Source organism: Tenrec ecaudatus, chromosome 14 (genome assembly GCF_050624435.1).
Source record: "Tenrec ecaudatus isolate mTenEca1 chromosome 14, mTenEca1.hap1, whole genome shotgun sequence".
NCBI lineage: Eukaryota > Metazoa > Chordata > Mammalia > Afrosoricida > Tenrecidae > Tenrec > Tenrec ecaudatus.
In genome coordinates, this window is record NC_134543.1 from 12,825,879 (window position 1) to 12,849,005 (window position 23,127).

A 23,127-nucleotide genomic window follows, 5' to 3' on the forward strand; every position below is an offset into this window, starting at 1 on the left:
AGTCAGGACCCACATTTGATCCAGAATGGAAAGCGTCTGTGTCACAAAAGCGCATTGTTGGTCCCACCGGCAGCAAGCGCACAGGAAACAAGCGTGGCCAGTTGTGGCACGGCACTGTGGGTCAGAAGCTTGATGCCTGAGCTTGCTTCCACTCGAGCTCAAAATCGAGGGGAGGGTGCTGGCCGTTATCTTGGGGATCCGCTCCTTTCCTTTGGCCTTGGCCTGCTTGCTTGTTAATTTTTACCCTGCATTCGGCACTGCTTGCGTTTCTGTGATGGCCCCATTCCAGAAGTACTTGCTGATGTCCAACGTTGATTCATGACTTCATGGGATTTACAGACTCTTGGCAGTTAGACAAGCATGCTTGGATGGTGTTTCTGACTGAAAGATGTGATGCGTGGGAGCATACAGTAAGAGGAATTCACCTGTCGGAGAAGACAGGAAGGGGTGAGTGAGCTGCGGTCTGATGGGTCAGCCGCGTGGGAAGGTGAAGAGAGGTGGTGGAGGCCAGACAGTGGCGAAACCCCAGGTGATCTGAAGAACGCAGCAGAAGAGGGAGGGAGGTCGAGTCTTGTGAGTCAGTGGGGTTGTGATTCCATCAGCCACTTCAAAGAGCACCAGAGGCAGACTTACCAGGTGGAGGGCAAGAGGACACTGGGTGATGCACCTGGCGTGACGGGCAGCCTGCTCACCACTGGAGAAGACTGATCACCTGGAAAGGTGGGCACCGTGATACATGATCCTTCAGTTAGTGGCACTTGTGGTTTGATTTTTTTAAAAACCTCTAGAGCAGCGGTTCTCAGCCTGTTGATCAACCCTTTCACAGGGGTCACACGGTTCATAACAGTAGCAAAATTGCAGTTATGAAGTAGCAACGATAATAGTTTTATGGTTGGGGTCTCCACCACATGAGGAACTGTATTAACGGGTTGCGGCATTAAGAAGGTTGAGAACCACTGGTTTAGATGGTCACGTGTGTGTGTGTCTGTCTGTCTGTCTCCCTAGTCTTTTTATAGTTGCTTCACCCCCCTCTAATTGTCAGCCGTGCCTTTTGTATTTATTTGGCAGCTGGTTTTCGCTTGTCCTTCTAAAGTACTCAGCCTGACTTTGTAGAAACCACGCTTGATTTGCACAGTCACCTCTCACTAGTCTGTCCTATTTAATGACGTTATGTAACAGTGGCCTACACAGGAGCAGGAATGGGGACAGCAGTGAGGAGCAGCCTGGGCAGCCCAGAGCACATTTGCTGACACGGGACGGGGCATGTAAGGCAGAGTATTAGTTAGTCTTGGGAGCTGGGTAAGTGGAGTCCCCTTTGAGAGTTTCTGCTCTGGTTCTTTTAAAAAGCCCTAGTTCAAGGTCAGTAGTTTATGCCACAGCTCAGTGAGAGCCCACAGTAGACGTGGCTAATACCGAGTCTGTGGAATGGCTGAACTGTGGGCAAAAGTGGTCAGACCTAACTATGGAACACTGCTGTCTCACAGGGCTTGAGCCCTGGACACAAGCGAGCTCAGCATGTCCCTCGAGCACACCGGGGGACAACGCAGAGGCCATCCAGAGTGACGGGCCTTCGCCTTCCATGGCTCGCAGCTGCTTTTCCAGAATATGCGAGTAAGCATGCAAAAACCAAGACCAGACTCCCCCTGCCAGCGAGTCGATGCCAACTCATAGCCACCCTACAGGGCAGGGTGGAACTGGCCCTGGGTTTCTAAGACTGTCCTGCCTCTCCTGCGGAGCGGGTGGTACTTTTGAACGGCTGACCTTGTAGATTGCAGCCAAATGTGTAACCCCTCTGCCAGCAGGGCTAATGGGAAAACTGTCAGTCAGCTTGAACTTTTCTTTCTTGTGACACCACTGCAGTTCATGAGATTTTCAGTGACTGATCCCTCAGAGGAGTTGGCTTAGTGGGGTAGTGGTTGTGAGTTGGGCTGCGATCCACATGTTCAGCAGTTCGAAACCACCAGCAGATCGTTGGCAGAAAGACTGGGCTTTCTACTCCTATAAACACTTACAGTCTCAGAAACCCACAAGGAGTCCCTGTGAGTCAGCATTGACTCCATGGCAGTGAGCTTGGTGTTTTAAAGCCTACTTCTCCTTTGTAGCCTGTTCTTAATCTGGGAGTGCCCTGAAAGGTGCTCACCTTGGGTGACCCAGCTGTTGTTTAGCTTGGAAGCCACCACAGTGCAATGGACTGGCAGGTCCCCAAGGCAGACACAAAGGGGGGGAGGGGGAGTGTTGAAGAGCAAGGAGGCTCTCTGAGGACGAGGACTACGTGTGCCTCTGCCCCAAACCGTGGGCCTTCCACTTGCCTCGTATGTGTGTGAAAGTCGAACGTTGAATACGGAAGCCTGAAGAAGAACTGATGCCCTTGCAGTATGATGTTTTATTGTGGTATATTATTATGGCAAACAACATTGAAAGTACCAAGGTCTGCCAGAAGAACAAACAAATCTGTCGTAGAAGAAATACAGCCAGAAGGCTCCTGAGAAGTAAGGATGGCCAGCGTTCATCTCAAGAAGTTTTGGCGTGTTCTCACGGAGACCCGCACTGGTGATGGACATTACTCTTAGTAAAGTGTAGGGTCAGCAAAAGAAGAGGAAGGCCTTGAAGTGACACGGTGGCTGCAGCAGTGGGCTCAGGCCTGGCCCGCATGAGGACGGTGCAGGGCTGGGGATGTCTCCTCTTGTACATAGCGTCAGTACCAGTTGGAACGTACTTGGTGGCCCCTACCCACAGACAGGCACAAAATGACAAGCGTACTGGTCTACATAGCAGTTGTATGGCAAATGGAATAAGCTTCCCACGTTTAGAAAGCCACATTGAGAAGAAACCAGAAATGTCTCCGTTTTGTCCATTTCACATTCTTTGTATCGTCAAGTCACTGCAGTCATCAGTGACGCGGTCCGTCGGCGTCGTTTGCTGGGTGTCAGCTAGAATGGAAATAGAAACCCACGTTGCATTTGGGCCAGAAATAACCCTCCTGCTCTGCGGTCTTCATTTAACCTGTGCAAGTTTTTCCTTGGCTTTGGAGCCCTTTCACTGGTTGTCTTGACCCAAGTCTTTGGCCGCGAGTGCACACGGCTTTTCAGCAACATCCTAAATGGTATCCGTAGGTCTTCAGGGATTGACGTCATGTCCTTCATGTGCTCACAGAAGAATCCGTCCTCCTTGCAAGCTGTTCTTAGAGTGTGTTTTCCCTCAGTCTCCAGTAGACCTCCCCCCTCGAGGTGTGTTCGACTCTGCAGGACTGCTGCTGCAGGGTGCAGGGGCATCCACGCTGACTCAGAGCCGCCCCAGTAACTTGTCCTCTGGAAAGTCCATGAACTCCACACTTTTAAAATCTCCTTTTGATTGTGATTTGGCTGAAAGTTGACCGAGCGAATTGGTTTTCCCTTCAACACTCCATTCATACTTCGTTTTGACTGCCGTCCCACCATGTCATGATCCCCGTCCCACTTTCCCCCTGTGTTTACTGTTTCCCTCATCCTTCTTTCTCAGCCCTTCCTCACTTCTGAGCTTTATCCGTAGGTACGTGCTACCCTTTTATTCCCTGTGATTGATCGTCCTGGAGAGTGCTACGCTACCTCCCCGGTGGTACGGTCCACCACGTAAGCCTGTTGGTTGCCCCAAGTTGAGCCATTGGGATGGGTTCCAGTCCCGGCTGGAAGGGTATTCAGGCTCATAGTCATCGAGTCTCACCAGTTTCTTAGATGAGCAAACCTGATTCTTTTTAGGATTTTTACTCTTATTCCACACGTCTTCCCACTCTACTTAGGACCTTTTATTGGGATCCTTTTGGGAGTAGTTGGCAGAGTTATGGAGGCTGGCATTCATGTGGTAATTTTGGATGAAGTTTTTCCCCCATGCATCTTTTTTTCACTTTTTTGTTGTTGCTTCTGGTGGGAAGACCAATAGTTGCATGTTAGATGACTGCTCACGAGCTTTGAAGACCCTAGTCGTTTGCTACTCAGCAAAGTAGGATGCAGGCTTGTCTTTGTGGATTGTATCAAGTCCATTGACCTTGATGTCCCTCAAGTCTGTGGTCCTGAGCCCTCAGGCCCAGGGACTCCATTCTTCAGGGTGCTGGATTATGGCTGCCCCGTGTGTTTCCCTGGAGCGTACATGCAGGAATATCCTTGGAGAAGAGACTAAACAGTCCTTCGACACAGCACTTTGAATCCTGGGATCAGCTGGCAGCCCTCCTGCAACCTCTCCAGGGTGAAGTAGGGCGTGCACAGCGGCAGTCTGCACGGGTCACGCAGTACCCGATTTCACAGGCTTTGTCCTGGGCGTGCGGGCCACAGCATGTGACTGTGCGCTGCCGCTTTTGTGGAAAACGAAAGATTCGTGAACTTTAATCATACTTTTTTCTGTGGCATGTTTTGAGAGGTGATTTATCATTGTTCTGGTTATGTGGTGGTTTAACTCACTGGAAAATTTGAATATCATTACATGGAAAGAAAGATAACTGCATAATACAGTTAAACAATTGTGTACTCTAGATTAGCAATGTGGGTTGTTTTGGATTCCATGTATAATCAGCATTCTATGTTAGATTCATTTTGTGAAATATTTATTTAAATAATGGGAAAGAATTTTAAAAAATAGCCGAGCATTTGGGCTCAGGAGTTGGGCAAATGAGCCAACTTTTCTATGCTTTCAATATTTTAAATGGAGATCATCATCCCTACCTCCACTGAGGGCTGTTATGAGACTAGAATGGGGTAGAATGTCTGTCTAAACTTTGGGTATATTTTGAGACCTCCGGTCCCCTTTACAGTCTGACATGGTTGGCAGCTGAGCTGGCAGCATTTCACATGTGATGGATAGCCGTCTCGGTAATGTTCTGAAACAGGATAGGGCTCAGGTACATAAAGAACATAAAGGTTTTTTTATGTTTTCTTGTAGAGGCCCCCACCCCCCCAGTTCACATGGTGGCATGCTCTACTGGGAGAGAGAACGCTTCGTGAGGATACTTTCTAGCTTCGTTCCATTGCTTCTAAACAGACGGCACTTTTCGCTTTTCTTCTTTGGGCTGACTTGTTAGAGTGCCCGCCTTAATCATGAATGCCGGCTGCACCGCAGCCACAGACCACACGCAGGCCCTTTGCTGTCAAGTCTGTTCCAACCCCTAGCAGTCCTACACAGGCTGTAGATCTGTGTGTGTCCACATCGTTTCCGCTCAGTGCTGCTGGTGAGTCTGAACCACTGTCCTGTTGGTTAGTCGTTGAGCACTTAACCACTGTGCCACCAAGGCTCCTTTGGTTCTTCATAAGCATGCCTGACTGACGTCCCAGCCTGTACTTGCCTGCTCACTCTGCCCCCAGCTGTCATAGTCATGATGCCGATAGACCCTTTGTGAGTGTGTCCTGCCTTCCGGTGTGTTCCGCTTGTCGATGGTACTGCTCTCAGTAAATTCTAGAGCTTCCCAGCTCTAGCCCAGTCCCTGCAGTCAGACCGCTGTGTTGGAGCAGTTTGGTCACTTCTGGTCGGAGTTCTTTAGCCACAGCCTTAATGTTCTGAGCCAGCTTGGAGTTACCAGAAGCACTCGGGCCACAGGGCTGCTGCGAGCATTCAGGGATTCCGTAGATGGAAAGCGCTGCCCCAGTACCTGGCCCTGCATGCAGGCAGCTCTGCTTACGGGTTCCTGTCTTACTGAACCCAGGACCACACAGGACACAAGGGCCCTCCCTGCCTTTAAAGCTCCCTCATTCCTTCCCTGGTGCACAGTGACTAAGCGCTTGGCTCTCGAACAAAAGGTGAACAGTTTAAGTCACAGGAACTCCATGCGAGAGAGACCTGGTGATCTGCTTCCACAAAGATTACACCGTCACCCCCCCCCAAAAGAAAAACACCCCAAAAATGCCATCAAGTTGATTCCAGCTCCGGTAACGAATATACAAGTGTGCTTTATACAATTCATGTAGTTGTGGATTGTGATAAGAGTTGTATGAGCCCCCAATAAATGAGATTTTTTTAAAATTAAAAAATAAAAAGTTGATTCCTATTCACAGTAAACTTATACTGGGCTTCCAAGGCAATGAATATTTATGGGAGTAGGAATAGCAAGGGTGTGGGGGGCGGTTGTTGACTGGCTGGCCTTGTGGTTAGGAGCCCAGTGTCTGATTACACCCTGGAAGCCCCTGGAGGGTATTTGCACCATCACCTGCGATGGCTGTGAGTCCAAACTGATGGACAGGGTCTCTCTGTCAACACGTGCAGTGGGTGGGTAACAGCAGAGTTGTTTGTGAAGTGCTACGGGCATTGTGTGCTACGGGCATTGCTCTGGGGCAGAAAAGCTCAAGCATTCAAAGGGGCACTGGACTAAACCAGCTCAGGAGGCATCTGCACTTTGCAAGAGGAGATTGGCTCTGAAGGGAAAGCCTTTACTGTCCACCTGATTCTGACTCTTAGGGACCCTGTCGGGCAGAGCGAGAACTGCCCCCTGAGGTTTTCAGGGAGGTAAGTTTTGGTGGAAGTCGACTGCCACTGTCCTCCCAAGGAGCAGCCGGCGGGGTCAAACCACAGACCTTTCAGCAGCAGCGAGCACTTAACCACTGCGCCAGGAGGGCACAAACCAGGGACCTGGCCTCAGTCCTTCTACAAGGTGTGCTTCCCCTGTTCTGCCTCTGCCTCTGGGGAGCCCTGGCGTATCGTGGCTGAAGCTTTGGGCTGCTAACTACAAACCCACCAGTCACGCCATGGGCTTTGGAAACCCACAGGCACAGTAATGCCCTATCTTATAGGTTTTCCCTGCTTTGGAATCTACTCAATGACAGTGAGCTCGGTCCTCCTCTTCCTCCCAACTCTGCTGTGCCCCTCCCCACCCTCCACCCCCAAGCAGGAAAATGAACGTAGAGAGCCTACTCTGCCTGTGAAGTCATGTGCCCACCTGGCCCCACGGCTCCACCCACCCCCCTCCCCAAGGTTGTGTCACACAGAGCCCTTACTGCAAGAAAGGATGGTGCGGTGCCCTGGTGTGCCCAGAGCTGTAAAGGGCAGTGTTCTAGCTGTCGTGCTGAGGCATAGGCCGAGGCTGCCCACATTTGGTAGGAGATTGAAGGGACCCATCCCAGAACTGTTGGAGCCGGCCCTGAGGGCCTTCGCTCTTTCCAGTGTCTTCTGTGCCTCCTAACGTTCAGCTTCCAACCAAGCATCCTTCTGCCGAGGTTAGCCTCTATCTTCATCCTTCTCTCTCTCTCCTCTTCAGCTTACGGGAAGGTGTTTCTCGTGCGCAAGGTCAGTGGCCACGATGCTGGGAAGCTCTATGCAATGAAAGTGCTGAAAAAGGCCACCATAGTCCAGAAGGCCAAAACGACAGAGCACACCAGGACGGAGCGGCAGGTCCTGGAGCACATCCGGCAGTCGCCGTTTCTGGTGACGCTGCACTACGCTTTCCAGACCGAGACCAAGCTTCACCTCATCTTAGGTAAGCATCGCCCCTGGCCATCAGACTGGTCACGAAGTCGTTTTTCCTGGGGTCCAGGGCCCTCCACGAAACTCAAGGGGAAACTTCGAGGAAGTGAGTTGTTTGGCTCCTCCTTCTCCTCCCGGGTGGCACTTCCTTGAGAACCAGGCATTGCTCTGGGTGGAGGGTGGGGGTTGGATTGGGCCTCATCTGGTCTGCACCCCTGTGTTCACCAGGAGCAGCAGTGTGGTGGCTCCCCTTTGGCAGACAGTGTGGGCCCGTCCACTGGCGGTGCTCTCTGCTGTGAGCGCACTCAGAATAGGAAGGTCAGTGACCTGGGGAGCCAAGGGGACACTTCTAGAAGCAGTCATGGGGACAAAGAAAAAGAATGGGAAGAACAGTCTTTAGAGATGCTTAGCTTTTCCTGGTGAAGCTCTGCATGTCCCGGCGCTGGCCCCCATAGCCCCCCTCGGATCACTGAATGATCACGAGGGCATGGCTTTCCCTCGGGAACCTGGCCTGCGTGATGGCACCCTCGTCCATCCTGCAAGGAGTCCCCACCAGTGGGCGAGCGTGTCCTTGCATAGAAGGGAGGGCCGGTCCCGTGCTCGAGAGAGCCATGCATCCACAGCTACACGAGGGGTTACCCAGAGCCTCGCTCACCCTCAAAGCTGCCTGCCAGTGACCCCTCAATTCGCTCAGGCAGAGAGTCTGAGCGGCTGCGTGCCCTGAAATTGCACGTGCATGGAGACATGAGAAATGGGATTAAAACTCAGGCCCGACTCATTCTAGAGTCTGTGTTCTGTCAGCCACAAATGTTGCTTGTTGCCTTTGACTGTTGGTAATACAATCGGGGTCATTGTTTGGAGTTCTCTTGCTTTGGAGCTTGTACTTTGATCGCCACGACTACTCTTCTTGCTAGCGGCCCCTTGAGCCGTAGCGTGCTCACTGACAGCCGGGCCTTTCCTCCTCCTCTGCCTTCATCTGGAAACCCGTCCGGCATCCTAGCAATGTGCAAGCTCCCCTGACAGGCACTGGCTGGTCTCTCTCATGAAAGGGAACTTCACCTTCTGAACCACCGCTGCCCCTGCCCTTTTAAAACAATATCCAGAATTGTGTTTGTCGTTTGAGCCAGGCTCACACTGCAGTGCATTGCTGATGGACGCAGGGCGCAGTCTCGGCTGCCCTGTCAGAGTCCCCAGGAATGTCTCCCCCCTCACCCCCAGGCCCATTGGCCCAGTGAGTCAGGACCTACTGACCCTGAGCTCTGCCTTCTGTGTGTCTCTGCTGCGTGTTTGGTAAATTTGGTCCATCATGCCTGTCTTAACCAGTGTTGCGTCGCATCAGATATTTTAAGATAACCCCTTCCCTAGAGTGGAAGCCCAGAAGTTCAAACGGAGAGCAGATACAGATGTGGGCTCAGCATGAATCTGGGTCCCAGGATGCTGCAGTCCTCCCAGGATTCCCAAGGAAGCCAAGTCCATCAAGACGATCTGTGAAAGAATTCTCTCTTTCAAGCGTCTTTCTTCATAATAAACAGCTCATAAAGGTCAAATCCTGTGCCCGGGTCATAACTACTACCAGCCAGAAGCAAATGGGAACCCAGGCTCTTGGGCACTGAGCCATTACCTCACACCTTGCCCCCTCCTCCCACTTTTCTGCTCTCTCCCACCCTAGCACTTAGCCTGGCTTTCACTGTGTGGTGTAAACAGCGTGACTTTATTTAAAAGTAGCTGAGTGTATTTTGTGGGTGATTAGGAAACAAATCATCCTTACTTGTGGTGCTTTGAGACTTGGGCTCCCCATGACTTTTGCTCTGTCCATGGCCCCTAAATGAAGAAAGCAGGAAGACCCATTTCGTGCATGAACTGGACAGCAGAATGGGGGCCTCGACCCCATAGCCATCATGTGGGAAGTGAGGCATTGCGTGCGTTTGGGGAGCAGGGTCTCCTACCTCCTGCCTCTGTCGGTTTCTCTAAGCTAATGTCCGTTCTCTTCATAGAATTCTCTTACTTGAATTAAACAGAGAATCTTTTCAGAAATCTGGGACGGTGTGTTAGGCTTGGGTTGTCTAGAGAAACAAATGCAGTGACATTCATATGTGTGTAAGAGCTTTCTATTAAGAAATAATTATATATCAAGAAAACATCTCAGCCCCGTCCAAATCAAGTCCATAAATCCGATACTAGTCCATCAGTCCCTCTTCAGAGTCACGAAGCCACATGCAATGATGCGGATTGCAGGAAGATCACAGGCCGGTGGGTACAGAGTCCTGTGGATCCAAGGGCGGTAGATTCACTTCTTTAGGGCTGTTACAGCAACCAGGGCCCACCATCAGGGAGGTGAAGGCAAGGAGAGGGGATGGTTCCAGGGCTGTCTTTAAGAGGACACCCCACCCACAAGGAGTCACCATCAATCAGACTGGGACCTGGCTGACAGGCTAAACTCTACCCTACACTGTTATATATCTCCAAGTTGACAAGAAATTAGTGTGTGGTTTAAGTACCGAATATACTCGAGTATAAGCCAGTCTGAATATCAGCTGAGGGACCTAATTTTCCCACAAAAAAACAGCATAAAAAGTGTGCTGTAAACCTCGGCTTATACACAAGGGTATATGGTATATGCAGCACTCCTGGTAGCGCGGTGGTTGACCATTCGACTGCTGACCAAGGTGGTTTGGACCCACCCTCATCTCTACCTGAGAAATATGTGGCAGTCTGCTCCCATAGAGATTTACAACTCTGGACACCCCGTGGGGCAGCTCCACCTCGTCCTGCAGAGTTGCTATGCATCAGAGTTGACTGGATGCCAAAGGATTTTTGTTTACTTTTTAAAAAAAAATTGTTTGCAGAACTTAAAATGCATGCTAGGTCAGTCTTACAAAGGTTGCGTTATGTAGGTTAATGGACTGATTTACTTTATGAATTTTGATATAGACATAGAGGTTATAACTCATTGTCATCAAGTGGATTTTGACTCATAGCTTCCCTGTAGAACAGAGTAGAACTTCTGGGGTATCTGAGGCTCTAAATCTTTATGGGAGCAGAAATCCTCATCTTCCTCCTCCCCCCCACCCCCCAGTGCTTCTGGTGGTTGTGAACTGCTGACCAAGCTGCTGTCATTTCAACAGAACACAGAAATACTTTGTGAATTAAAATCAGGAAAGGGGGAAAAATGAGGAGCTGGCACCAAAGGCTCAAATAGAAGGAAAATGTTTTGAGAATGATCATGGCAACAATTGTACAAATGTACTTGACACAGTGGATGTATGTATGGATTATGATAAGGGTTGTACTAGCCCCCAATAAAATTATTCATAAAAAAAATCAGGAAAGACCTGCATCTGAGCTGTACCAGGCTTTTTCCCGGTGTGTGCTGAGCGAGTAATTAGAGAGCTGGATTAATGAGCAAGAATGCAGCTTCATGACTGGAAGAAGGCTTATGAACAACCTGCGATATGTGGACTACACAACCTTGCTACTGAAATTGAGGGAGACGTGCAGCACCTGTTGATGAAGAGCCAAGACTGCAGCCTTCCATACAGATTGGAACTCACTGCAGCGTCACAGCTGGACCGACTGCATGAGTAGTAGAGAGAAACATGGATGTCAAGAATTAAAAAAGAAAATTTTAAGAATTTAATTTGGCTTGGATCCACAATCAGTCCACAGTCAAGGGAGCAGCAATCAGGAAATCAAACACCGTGTTAGATTGGGTTGACCTGCCACAAAAGCCCCCTTCATTTTGTTTTAGTTCTTAAGCATTTTTTGACATATATTTTGTGTATGATATAACCCAGTGTTTTAAGTATCTTAAAGGGTTGTGCAATTACCACTACAATACGTTTTAGATAATTTTCTTCATTATTTTTTCCTTTATTACTAGCTCCCCATTTCTCCCGAACCTTCATGTTGTAAATCTAAGGAACTTTTGCTCTAGTTACGGCCTCTATTGGTTTGCCTTTCCTAGATTTCATATGAAGGAGATCATACTCCAAAGACCGTCAGCAACAGCAAAATAAAATACAGATAAATTTCAACCTAGAGGAAAACAGAACATAACAAAAACTAGATCAAGTTAAAAATGGTAAGATGTTAAATTTTAAGCTAATAATAATGGTAATAATTCATTTTCCAGTGCTCTCTGTGTGAACAAAACTATTCACATAATCTGCCCTGGGGAATTCAATGGAGACTTCATTCACACAGGGAGAGACTCTGCCGGTGGATTTGGGGCTTTCGCTGTCATCCACAGCCTGCTGCAAACTAGGTGCTCAGAATTTAAGCTCTTACACAATTCCTTCCTCTGGTCTGTACTTTACTATCTCCAATCCTGAGTCACGAGACCTGGTGTGCTTCTGCTGTGTGGGCTTAGCTGATACTTACTTCTCTTTGATAGCCGAGCACAAGACCTTTTTAAAGTGTTGAAGAGCAAGGATTTCACCTTGAGGACTGAAGAGCACTTGACCCAAGCCATGGTATTTTCAATCAGCTCATGTACCTTTGAAAGTGGACAGTGAATAAGGAAGTCCAAAGAAGAACTGCTGCATGTGAATAATTATTCAAATAGACTGCTTAAAGAGCAAACACGCCTGTCTTAGAAGAAGTGTACCCCAAGAGTCTCGTTAGAAGCAAAGCTCATGAAAGACCTCTCGCATACTTTAGACGTGTTACCAGGAGAGACTAGTCTCTGGAAGGGGCCATCCTGCTCAGCACCGCAGCGGCTCGCTGAGAAAGAAGACCATCGAAGAGGTGGATTGACACAGTGGTTGTAACGTGGCCGTTGTGAGAGTGGCACGGGACCCGTGGCTGGTTTTGTTGTACACGCGTAGTCACCCTAAATCAGAACTGACTCGACAGCGTCTACCAACAACATATTAGAGATTATAAGGACCCCTGGTAGAGCTGTGGGTTAGGTGCTCTCTTGCTAACCTCACGGTTGGCTATTGAAACTCATCAGCTGCCCCAACCCACTAGCTGCTCTCTGAGAGAAAGTTGAGGCTGTCTGAGGCTGTCAGGATAACAATCTCAGAAGCCCTTTATAAGGTTACTGAGTGGGAATCAACTCAGTGGCAGTGGGTTTGGGTTTTGTTTTGGTATTTGAACTTAAAACAAGAATGTCTAGTTCCTGCTCCTCGGGGAACATACTGACTTCAGTCTGATGATGAAACCATTTAATTAATTTTTAATTAAAAGTTTAAATTAATTGTTAATTTAAATATATTCAAATAAATTTAAATATATATTTCATTATGATACAACAGTATACACATATAGAGAGACAATATTTAAAAGTTATAAAAATAAGAAATTAAACACCATCTTTTCTACCCTGAGAATGCCCTTCATTATGACCCTCAGTTATTACTTAGTGCATCTCCTCACCCCTCAACCAACCAAACTCCATGCCATTGAGTCAGTTCCAGCTCAGAGCAGACCAGCAGGCAGCCTGTGCCTTTACCTTCTCCTGTAAACCAGTCGCCGAGAATTTGTGGCCATTTCTCACACCAGTTGTGAACCCTGGTAGTGTAATGGGCAATGCTTTCAGCCGACAACCACAAGGTCAGGGGCTCAAAGCCACATCCGCTTTGCCATGCAGGATAAAGATGAGTCTGTGTACTCAGGTCACCCTGGTGACAGCGAGACAGCGAGCGGGCACTCTGGTAAAGAGAGAAGGTCGTTAATGAACCTGTCAGACACCACATGACCTGGGTGCATTTGGAAGGCATTGTGCTCAGCAAAGTCAGTCCAGCTCATCAAGATAAATGCTTCAAGACACCATTATTATCAAGCGGGGGCGGGGTGGGCTTGGAAAAATGGTTTTCACACCAAGAGAAGTAGATGTGAAAGACTATTGGGGGTGGGGGGGCACGGACAGGGAGGAAAGAAGGATTGAGAGGGGCGTGGGAAGGAGGTGTGTACTGGGCTGTGCGGCTGTTTTAGATGTTTCTCTTTGTGTGTGTTATACTCCACAGATCAAAGTGGGGTGGGGGCGGACAGAAAAGTTAAGCATGTAGTCTCACAAACCCCAAACCCCAGTGGCCGTGACCATGACTTGACATGGTTTTGGCCATGATCGCCAGTCTGTGTTCAGGCTTCATTAATTGTCACAAAAATATCCTTCAGAGCTGATGTGTCTGAACCAGGATTCCATGTAAGGACATTCACTCAATTGTTAGGTCTTTCAAGTTTAAATCTAGAACATTCCTTTTTTTACAGGTGAGGCGTAATGACCCGAAACACCCTGTTAGGTCTCTTAGCTTATGCTGAACTCTGGCAGTTGGGAAATTTGATTTAAAGTTAAGCGATTTGGCTGGAATACATCATAGGAATCTTCTGGAATACATCATAGGAATCTTCTCGTGCTGTTTCACAATTAGTAATGTGAAGATTGGATTTCAGAGCTGACAGCCTGATCTCTTCATCACACAGTGAGGCTTGTTCCTTAGAAAAGAAAGTAATCTGTGTGGTGTTTTGACACCTTCTGGCTTTGACAACATTGACAATTCCTTGCTTAAGTCAACAGCTTCATGATGCGTTGCAAAATGTTGATTTTCTAAAACTTTCAGTACTAACTAGCTAACATTTGTCTGTAGAGTCTGGCTTTTTTCCCCTTCTTTTTAATTTTCTTGTCATCAACTGTAACCCTGGTTACTCTGAAATAAAATTTCTAAAGGAGAGATAAGACATGTGCCTGTTTCTTTCCCTTTAATTGTTAGTCTTTGACGGAGGAAGGTAATGAACTCCGTCGAGCTCTGCTGTATTTCAGGGTCCCTGACACCCGCCCTCTGTCATCAGCCACAACCAGAGGGAGCCTTGGCTGTGTCCTGCCCTGCACCTGTCTCTTCTCATCACTAGCAGGGCTTTCCGTTTACCCCCAGCCAGGTTCTGTTTCACTGTGTACTCTGACTCGATGCTTTCCTGTCTTTCACTCTTGGGATGTTTCAGGGTGGAACCTTCGTGCATATTAATTTCCCACTTGCGTGAAAAAAGTGTAGGATTGGTTTCTGGAAGGGAGGTTGCTGGATCTGGTTGTTTGTGGTGTTTTTTTTTTTTTTTTTTACCTCTTTTGCCATCTGCAGTTAGACCTCCTTCCACAGAAACAATAGCACGGTGCACTCCCACCGGCACAGCAATCGTGATGGTACAGTATTGGGGAAATAATAGATACGTTGCCATAGCAATAAGAGTAATATGGAAGTCTTCGCACTTCCAGATCGTCACCTACCACCCCCTCCCCCCGTGTGAGGTTGAGCTTCTTTTTATATGGGCACAGCACCACTGACTGGATCCAGGGTGGAGCCCCTCTCCAAGCCCCTTCAGAAGTACCCACCCTCATCGTGGAAGCCCTTCAAGTCACCGAGAAACCCCAAGGATTTAGATACTATCTCCCAGGAACCAAGGACAGAGCCCAAATCTTTTGTGCAAAATTAATCAAAAATCCTATGGCCCCCTTTGCCTTTGCTTCGTTTTTTCCCTTCTTAATGCCCATATATTCTTAGATTAACCTTTTGTAATATGTACTGTAAATATTTTTCCGTTTTCTCTGTGCTCCCTTTTTCTTCTTAATTTCCATATGTCCTTAGATTAACCATTTGTAATATGTACTGTGCATATTTTTCTGTTTTACATTTATATTTTGACTTTGCCTAAAATGGTTTTTTTGCCATGCAAAAAAATACTTAATGTATGTGCATTAAAATTGATGGCAACATATATATTCTTTTCAACCTGTGGATTTCGAGTCAGCGTTAGCAAGGTTGCTCCAGCTTATATTTATAAAGGAATTTACTTATGTTTTCTTCCAATATCTGTATGGCTTTATATTTTTCATGGGAACTTGGATTCTTATGGAGCTTTGGGGAAAGTATGATATGAAGAAGCAAGGATTTAACCTTTTTCTCCTCCTCCAAATAACTACCAAATTAGAGCAACAGCACTTACTAAAAAGCCCGTGTTTACACTTTCTCCAGGTGCCCTGTTTTCATGTGTTAAATTATCTTCTGCATTTGGCTCTGCTTTTGGGCTTCTGACTCTCTTTGGTGTGCTTAATCATGTACCGCCCCAGCGTATTGTAATTACCACCACCCCCTACACAAACTTAGGGATACAATCACCTTGTTCAGTCATTTGATTCCCAAGTTCAACCAGAGGCGTGGGTTAGTTAGAGTGTTTTACTGGACATATTTTTTATAAGTTAACAAGTTTTAGCTTAAAGGAAATTTCCATTTTCACAAGTAGTGGTCATGTATCCACACATGTGGTCTGCCGTCTCCCTTGTTGATCTCTGCGTTGGAGACCTTTGCTAGTGTTTTAACATTTTCCACTTAGGCTACCATTTCATGTTCATTTCATCTTAGATGTGACATCATTTATTACTACTGTAAATGAGATCTTTGCTTCTATTCTGAAAATTATTTTTATACTCTCTCTCACTACTTTTCCTTGCCTTCCCCACCTCCACACTTACAACCTGCCCTGGCCCTCGCCACGGCTGGTGCGTGTGCGTTTTCTTCGCCTCGTTGTTGTGTCGTGGGATTCGGTGGTGAGGCCTGCAGCTGTTCATGCAGGCCTTTGAGGTGCTGGGTTTGCAGAGGACTTACTGAAGCGGAGGCCACCGTGGCTTCTATTGGGATTCCGTCTCCCTGCAGACTTCGGACTGGCCTAAAACTGGCCTGATTGGTACAGGCTTCTCCAGGCCGCAGATTCATGATGCGTGTGTTAACGTGGCCTAACACTGAACCTGTGGCCTTTGATATTTGTGGCCAGATAAGGAAGCGTCTCGCAGTTCTCTCCGCGCTGAGCGGGTGATTGTGGCTCACAGTGTGCTCTGTTGATGGGCATCGCCTTCCATTCATTTCTGTTGTATCCTCGTCCTCTCAGCCGGGCTGTAAACCTTGAGAGTCTCTATCACTGTTAGAAAACAAAACATCGATGTTCTGAAAGGATTGCCCGTCTACAGCAAAAGCAATTTTAGCCCATTCCATGCTGACTCTGTGTGCAAAGCCTCCGACCGACGCCCCTCAGTCTACTTCCCACTCGGGAGTAGCCATCTGAACAAATCATCGTGACCGAGAAGACCAGTACCCTCCTGCGCTAACCTGCACCAGCAGTGGGGCAAAAGGAACACTGCCAAGAAGCGAGACCAGGAGCAAGTGGACCCCCCCCCCCCAAGATCACCCCGACCGACAGCCAGGACATGCACGAGGACACTGAGACCCTCACTGCCCTCCCCTGAGCCTCCTGCGTGTCTGCTCTGCGTTGTGTGTCCGCCCGCACCACGCCGTCCACACTGTGTCCACCCTCCTAGGAGCTGAATTTCTTGTCCTAGCATTTTTATTTATGCTGTAAAGTGTTCTCATCGATGGTGAAAGTGGAATTCAGACCATGTTTAGAAAAAAAAAAATCACTGCCATCGAGTCAGTGCTGACTCATCACACAGCCTCAGAGGACAGGGCAGAGCTGCCCCTCTGGGCTTCTGAGACTGTCCCTCTTCATGGGCACAGAGAGCCTGCCTTTCTCCCGATGGGTGCCTGATGGTTTTAAATGGCTGACCCTGTGGCAGGCAGCCAGTGCTTAACCGCCTGTGCCACCAGGGCTGGTCATGGTTAAATTACAATAAAACTGATTTTCAGTAACTGCTAAGCGCTGGATTTGACCCTGGTCTGAGCTGTAATGTGCCGAACCCTGGTATGCAGTCTGTTGCAAGTTACATTTCTGTTGTATTTACTTTGTTTTGTACATTGCTGTACCATTTTTAGGCTGATTTTAATGTTTTTAAATCATTTTATTAGGGGCTCATACCACTCCTATCACAATCCATACATACATCAATTGTGTAAAGCACATTTGTGCATTCATGCCTTCATCATTCTCAACACATTTGCTCTCTACTTAAGCCCCTGGCATCAGCTCCTCATTTTCTCCCCTCCCTCCCCGCTCCCCCTCCCTTGTATTTTTATCGAATGCCAGTGGATGGATTCGAGCAGGTGTTTGTGTGTTTGTTTTCCATTTCCTTTCTCACAGTCCTCCCGGTGTTACCGCATGGGATGACATCTCCGTTTACACCGTTTCTGCCCTGTGCTTGGTTACGTCAAGCAATAGGAAAACATCTCCATCTCTTCGCTTTCTCTGAACGCTCATGTTCGTTTCAGCAAACAGCGAGTGGGATTTCTCTGTGGAAAGTAATCTGTGAAAACATTTTTTCTCTTGGTCTTCTCTGCTCTGTTAGCGATGACTTTGTCAAAACACCAGCTGATGTAGGGCTCTCTGAACCAGTCCCGCAGACTCACCAGGAAAATGCATACACCACCAAACAAGCAACCCGCCGAGGTATTTATAAAGGTGTGCCGAGGGCAGGCTCCCTAACGAACGCCACCCCAGCCCCGCAGTCTGTCGTCTTGACTCATCCTCTGGATCAGAGTTAAAAGGTATCTTTAAAAGGTGTGCTTTTGGGTGGTAATTGCATCTCAGGAACTGCCGGGGTGAGGACACAGTCAGAGAGAGTCCCGGGGCATTGCACAAAATGCACGGACGCACTGCTCACCAGCACGGCAGACGGCTGGTGACCAAAGAAGCTTTCCCATACCAATGCTGAGAAGTCTTACTCCGAACGCTCCACAGGCTTGGATAAGCTGAAATGCATTTGCAGGAGGCACTGTTAAGAAACTCTGCTCTGACCCCAAACAAAAGTGAGATGACATTAGCATGATCTTAGACAGAAAGTAGGTGTGGAACAGCACGGAAGTGCACACTTCAGCAAGATTTTCCCAGAGGGAGGTCCGGAGGAGGGCGAGTAGGCAGAAATGAGAAAGAGCGGGTTGGCGGTGATGTGTGCGAAGCACGTTGAAGGAGAGGAACGCTGACGGACCAGGGGGGGTGTAACACAGGGAAGAACAAGTCACCGTGCCAGCCACGGGGACACACGCACACGCACACGCACACTCTGTTGTAAATCATGGGGAACTAATGGGAGAAAGATGGGGCTTCCTACTCTGTGAAGAGTGAGCATCTCAGACACTCCCGGGGGCAGTTCTCCCCTGTCCTGTAGGCCCCCAGGCGTCAGCATCGACTCAGTGGCAGTTTTGTTGTTGTTGTGTAGTGGGAAGAACAGGTAGCTGTTCAGAAGGCACCACTAGAAGAAGAAAGATGAGAGAGAGACATTCTCAATAGGAGACCGTGAGCTGGAAAGGTCAGTTGTCTGCTTGGTCAGCGGAGTGTGTCCAGAAATACGTTTATGGTTGGAGAGTGGATGCAGAACAGAGCCCCTTTCCTCAGGAGCAGGAAAGGGGGGGCCTCTTCCCACTCTCTTTGCCCTCTGGCATCCTCGAGGGAAGAGGATGCTGTGTACACAGTTCCTGTACTCTCTGATCGATAACCCGTTACGGCTTAGTTTTCTCAGTGTCTTCATTGAATTTGCTTATCTGTTAACAGCACCTGGAAGACAGAAAGGGGGGAGATTCCTGTGTTCATCATGAAGGCAGACTTGCAAAGCTGATACCACTCGTCTCTGTTAGCACGCCTCCTTTGCGTGAGTTCTTAAGGCGGCGGTATCAGTAGCTTCTGAGCAGTGGTGTCAGTGGCATGAATACAAAGTGTCAGTGCAGAGACTTAGAGGGATTTGAACACTTAATCCCTGGTGTTGAAGCATACCCATCTAAACCCACAGAGATGATTTTGACTGCGAGCAGGTGCTGTTTGCCCTGCTGTTGATCCTGTACGATCTTTCTTGTCAGAACTACAAGGGGGCTTCACAACGTTTGTATGAAAGTAGAATTCAGAGATCAGGGATTTTTTGTTTCTTTGCCCACAAGTTTTTTACGTCTTCGGGATTAGCTAGAATCTTGGAAGTTTTGTGGATGTCTTTGGTTCAAGATCCAGAATTAATTCAGTTCAAGAGCTCAGGATTAATGTTTTAAGGAAAACATTAGCAAATGCCAAAGCCACTTCTCTTCCCTCCGGTGTTCACAAACGTTTCCTTAAATATACACATGTGTGCGCACGTGTGCATGAATCCCAAGCAGACGTGCCAGGCAAGGCAGGAAGACTTTCTAAGAACAAACTGATTGTTAAATATCTGTATAAATTAGGTGTCACTGAAATGATGTATAAATTGCACCCTTTACATCAATAACCTGACCTAAATTAAAAGAACCGTCCTGGCATTAGGCTAAAACACCAAACTCACTCCCATTGAGGTGGGTCCGACTCAGCGATCCTGTAGGGCAGGCTAGAACTGCTCCTGCGGGTTTCTGAGACGGTAGCCCTGTGAGAGTAGACAGCCAGGCTTTTCTTTCACGAAGTGGCTGGTGGTTTTGAAATGCTGGCCTTGTGACTAGAGCCCCACACATACCCCCTGTGCCACCGGGGCTCCCGGCAATAGAGAGAAGAGAAAAGACCCGCATTTAAAGGAACAAGAGAGTATTTGTCATGGCATTGCAATTCCCGTTTCATTTACAAAGGGGCAGATAATTATGTTACAAAAACTAGTATTGGTAAAAAGTCTTGAGCATTCTAATAAGATACTGTTCTCGAATAAGCTGTTAAGGTTAAGCCTAACATTGAGCCTGGTTCAAGGTCCTTGGCCCCTTGCAGGACTCTCTCTGGTAGAACAAGTGGTGGCTTATCTGAGAGAGTCCATTCCTTCACTTCTCATGTAGGTTCCCTGGAGATCTTCTGGGGGCATTTGTCCCTTGATACAGTAGATCAACCACATCAAGGCATGGTCAGCTGGTAAATTTTTCATTCACGTTGCAAACACTTACCTCCTTACTGTATATCATGTGTTTGCAGCCCTGGTGGTGTAGTGGTTACATGTTGGACTTGGATCCACGTGGCCAGCAATTAGAAACCACCTGGAGCTCTGAGGGAGAAGATTGGGCTTTCTACCCCCATAAAGAGGTCTCTGAAACCCACAGGGAGTTGGCATCAAGTCAAGTAGAAGTTGACTTCAAGTCAAGTAGAAGAGGGATTCGGTGAGATTGACGTTTTGAGGAATTGCCATTGCTGCGATGTTACAGATTAGCATCTATCTGTGCAAGGAGACGTTCGAGGAGACTGATAGGGCATCAGAGAGAGATGGCCCGTAGTCCTAGGTGGTTGTGGAAGTGGAGACGAGTAGAATGCTGTCCAGTCATCCCGGGAAGAGCTAAAGACTTGTCTCATAGCCTGAGGTCACATTCAGAGAAAAGTGTGGCGGTCCAGGAACTGGTTAGTGTAGGCTAGGGGGTGTTAATGAAACTCCCAGGGGTGTCTAACCCAGGCGGTGGGGTATGTGGGGGCCCTGCCACGGAATCAGCTGGGCAGCGCTGCAGGAAGGACGGGCACTAGACCTACAGATATCTCTTCAGAAGATAAGAAACGCCATCTGGAACCGTCCATATTGAGAGATTAGGAAGAGGAAGAGAAACTAGGAAAGAGTCTGAGAAAGAACAGCCAGAAAGGTAGGAGGAAATCAAGTGAATGCAGATCCGTGAACACCGGGGGTGGGGGGGGGTAATAATGAATAAATGGATGGCTTTAAATCTGAAAAACCCGAAGGAAAGAGTGTTTCGATGAGATGGAAATGGATGTTCACGCAGATGTGGAAGTACAACCAAAAACTCAAGCAGGACGGGGCTCCAAGAAGTTCACGGGAAAAATGAAATGGAAAGATGATGGGATTTTCCCCAGAACGCGTGAAACCCCCCTCTTAATATGAGGTCTGAAAAGTATCCATTGACTTTAGTAGCATGCAATTAATTTTGACCTTAGGCTGTGGTGGGATTATGGAGGTGGGAATTGTCCTATCATATGGTGGTGTGCTTGGTAAAGTGAAGGGGCAGTGACAAAGCGGAAGACTTCAAGGAGATGGACAGACATGGTGGCTGCAGGTGGCCAGGACTGTTCAGTGTTTCATTCAGAGACGCACAGGGTCACTGTGGGTTGGAGCCAACTCAAGGCACCTAACGAGAGCAACAATACAGATTTGAAGAATAGTCACATTAATTGGTCTTCACTGACAGCGCTGTACTCTAGAATAGATGTGGAGACACGCTTTTTGATGGTGCATGGGATTGATGCCTTCTCTCATCAGTGTGCCATTCCCAGCATACTACATCAATACGGTTAATTGTCCAATTCAGAATGGCCATTGCCAGTGCATTTCAGCTCTAGGATCTCTATTGTCAAGCATTCCATTTTATTTTTGACAGCTTTCCATTTTCCTAAACCCACACTTCGTGCGATCCATGTTGTGATTATTAATGGATGTCATTTTGAGTTGTACCACATCAGCAAATGCGGCGGGCCGAGAATGTGCACGTAGTGGCGACAGCCTCCACCCTGGGGGCTCATCTTCTGGCCCTCCGCCAGCTCATGCTCCGCTGCTACTCTGAAGGTTTTTGCTGGCCACGTTTCTTACAAGTGATCACCAGGCCTTTTTTCTTTGTCTTAGTCTGGAAACTTGACCAAACCTCCGCAACTACCATGCCTGATGGTGCTGGTATGTGAAATAGCGGTGGCACAGCTTCCACCATCCCAGCAACACCTCAGCCACCACCATGCAGCAGACTGAGAGATGAGTAGAGCACGAGGCAACTCAGCAAAGTGGAACTGAAGTTGCTGATGAGCTGGCTTTAAAATGAGGAGGTTACCCTGGATTATCTGAATGGGCCCAGTGTCCTCACAGGGATCCTTAAGAGTAGAAGAGGGAGAGACATGGCTACAGGTGAGGTCAGAGTGATGTGATATGAGCAGTGTCTTGGCCACCACTGTCAACTCTGAGAAGACCAAGAGAGAGCAAGGGGCTTAAACATTCTGCAACTCTTCAGCAGCTGGAGGAGACGTGGGAAACTGAGTGGCCTGGAACTTCCACGAGAGAAATCATCCCTCTGACATCCTGGCATTAGCCCAAGGAGCTGATCAAGCCCAGGTAATAGTTGCTTCACACCAGGCGTGCAGCGGTGTGTGACAGCAGCCCTGGGCAGCAGAGAGCCGTGTAGGCAGACGATCCTTCACGAAACGTTGCCAGGAAAGGGAGACTCGAGAGAGAAGGGGACAAGCAGAATTGAGGGAGGGCGAGGGTGTGAGGGACGTGGCTGTGTGCTTTCCAGTGTTCACATTATTTGTGTGAGTTCTGAGCTATTTTTGTTTCTCAGAGAGCCAGCATTCGGGTGCTTCATCTGGCACTCCAAACACCGTCTTTCCAAGCAAGTGAACTGACTGCACTTGACTGGAAGTCGCTGCCGGCTTCAACTGGAGGATAGTGCAGAAGCGTCACTGCCAACAAAGTGTTCGTTGTCTGGAGACCGTTGTATCTCAGCCCTCGTCTTTGCTGTCTAGCTTAGTGGGACACCAGTAGTGCCTTTTCAAAAATCGATGTGGAGCATATACCGTATATACTCGAGTATAAGCCAACCCGATAGCTACACCGAGGCGCCTAATCTTTACCACAGAAACTGCGCTGAAAAACTCGGCTTATACTCGAGTATATACGGTAACACAGCATAAAGCATGTGAGTCAGCACTTAGTTAAAGGCCTTGAAATGATGTTTATATTAAAAGATGCTTATATTAAATAGTTAAGTCGGGCCACCACAGATTTGGTTTTTGTTTTTAAATCATTAAAGTTCAACCTCAAAGTATTCTATTTATCATTGATGCCTATAAGTGCTGATAGCGCTTAATCGTTAAGATCATTTTAAAAAGCCCAGTTGCCATAGAGCCCATTCCGAATCG

At 48.0% G+C, this 23,127-nt stretch overlaps 1 protein-coding gene across 1 annotated transcript in view; it reads left to right on the forward strand.

The window, feature by feature from the left end:
• Positions 1–23,127, forward strand: part of RPS6KA5 (ribosomal protein S6 kinase A5) — a 150,448-nt gene that overhangs the window by 73,646 nt on the left and 53,675 nt on the right. The window contains exon 3 of the mRNA XM_075530905.1: positions 7,211–7,429. Within this exon, the coding sequence (XP_075387020.1) occupies positions 7,211–7,429 (219 nt within the window). The remainder of the gene's footprint in view (positions 1–7,210; positions 7,430–23,127) is intronic.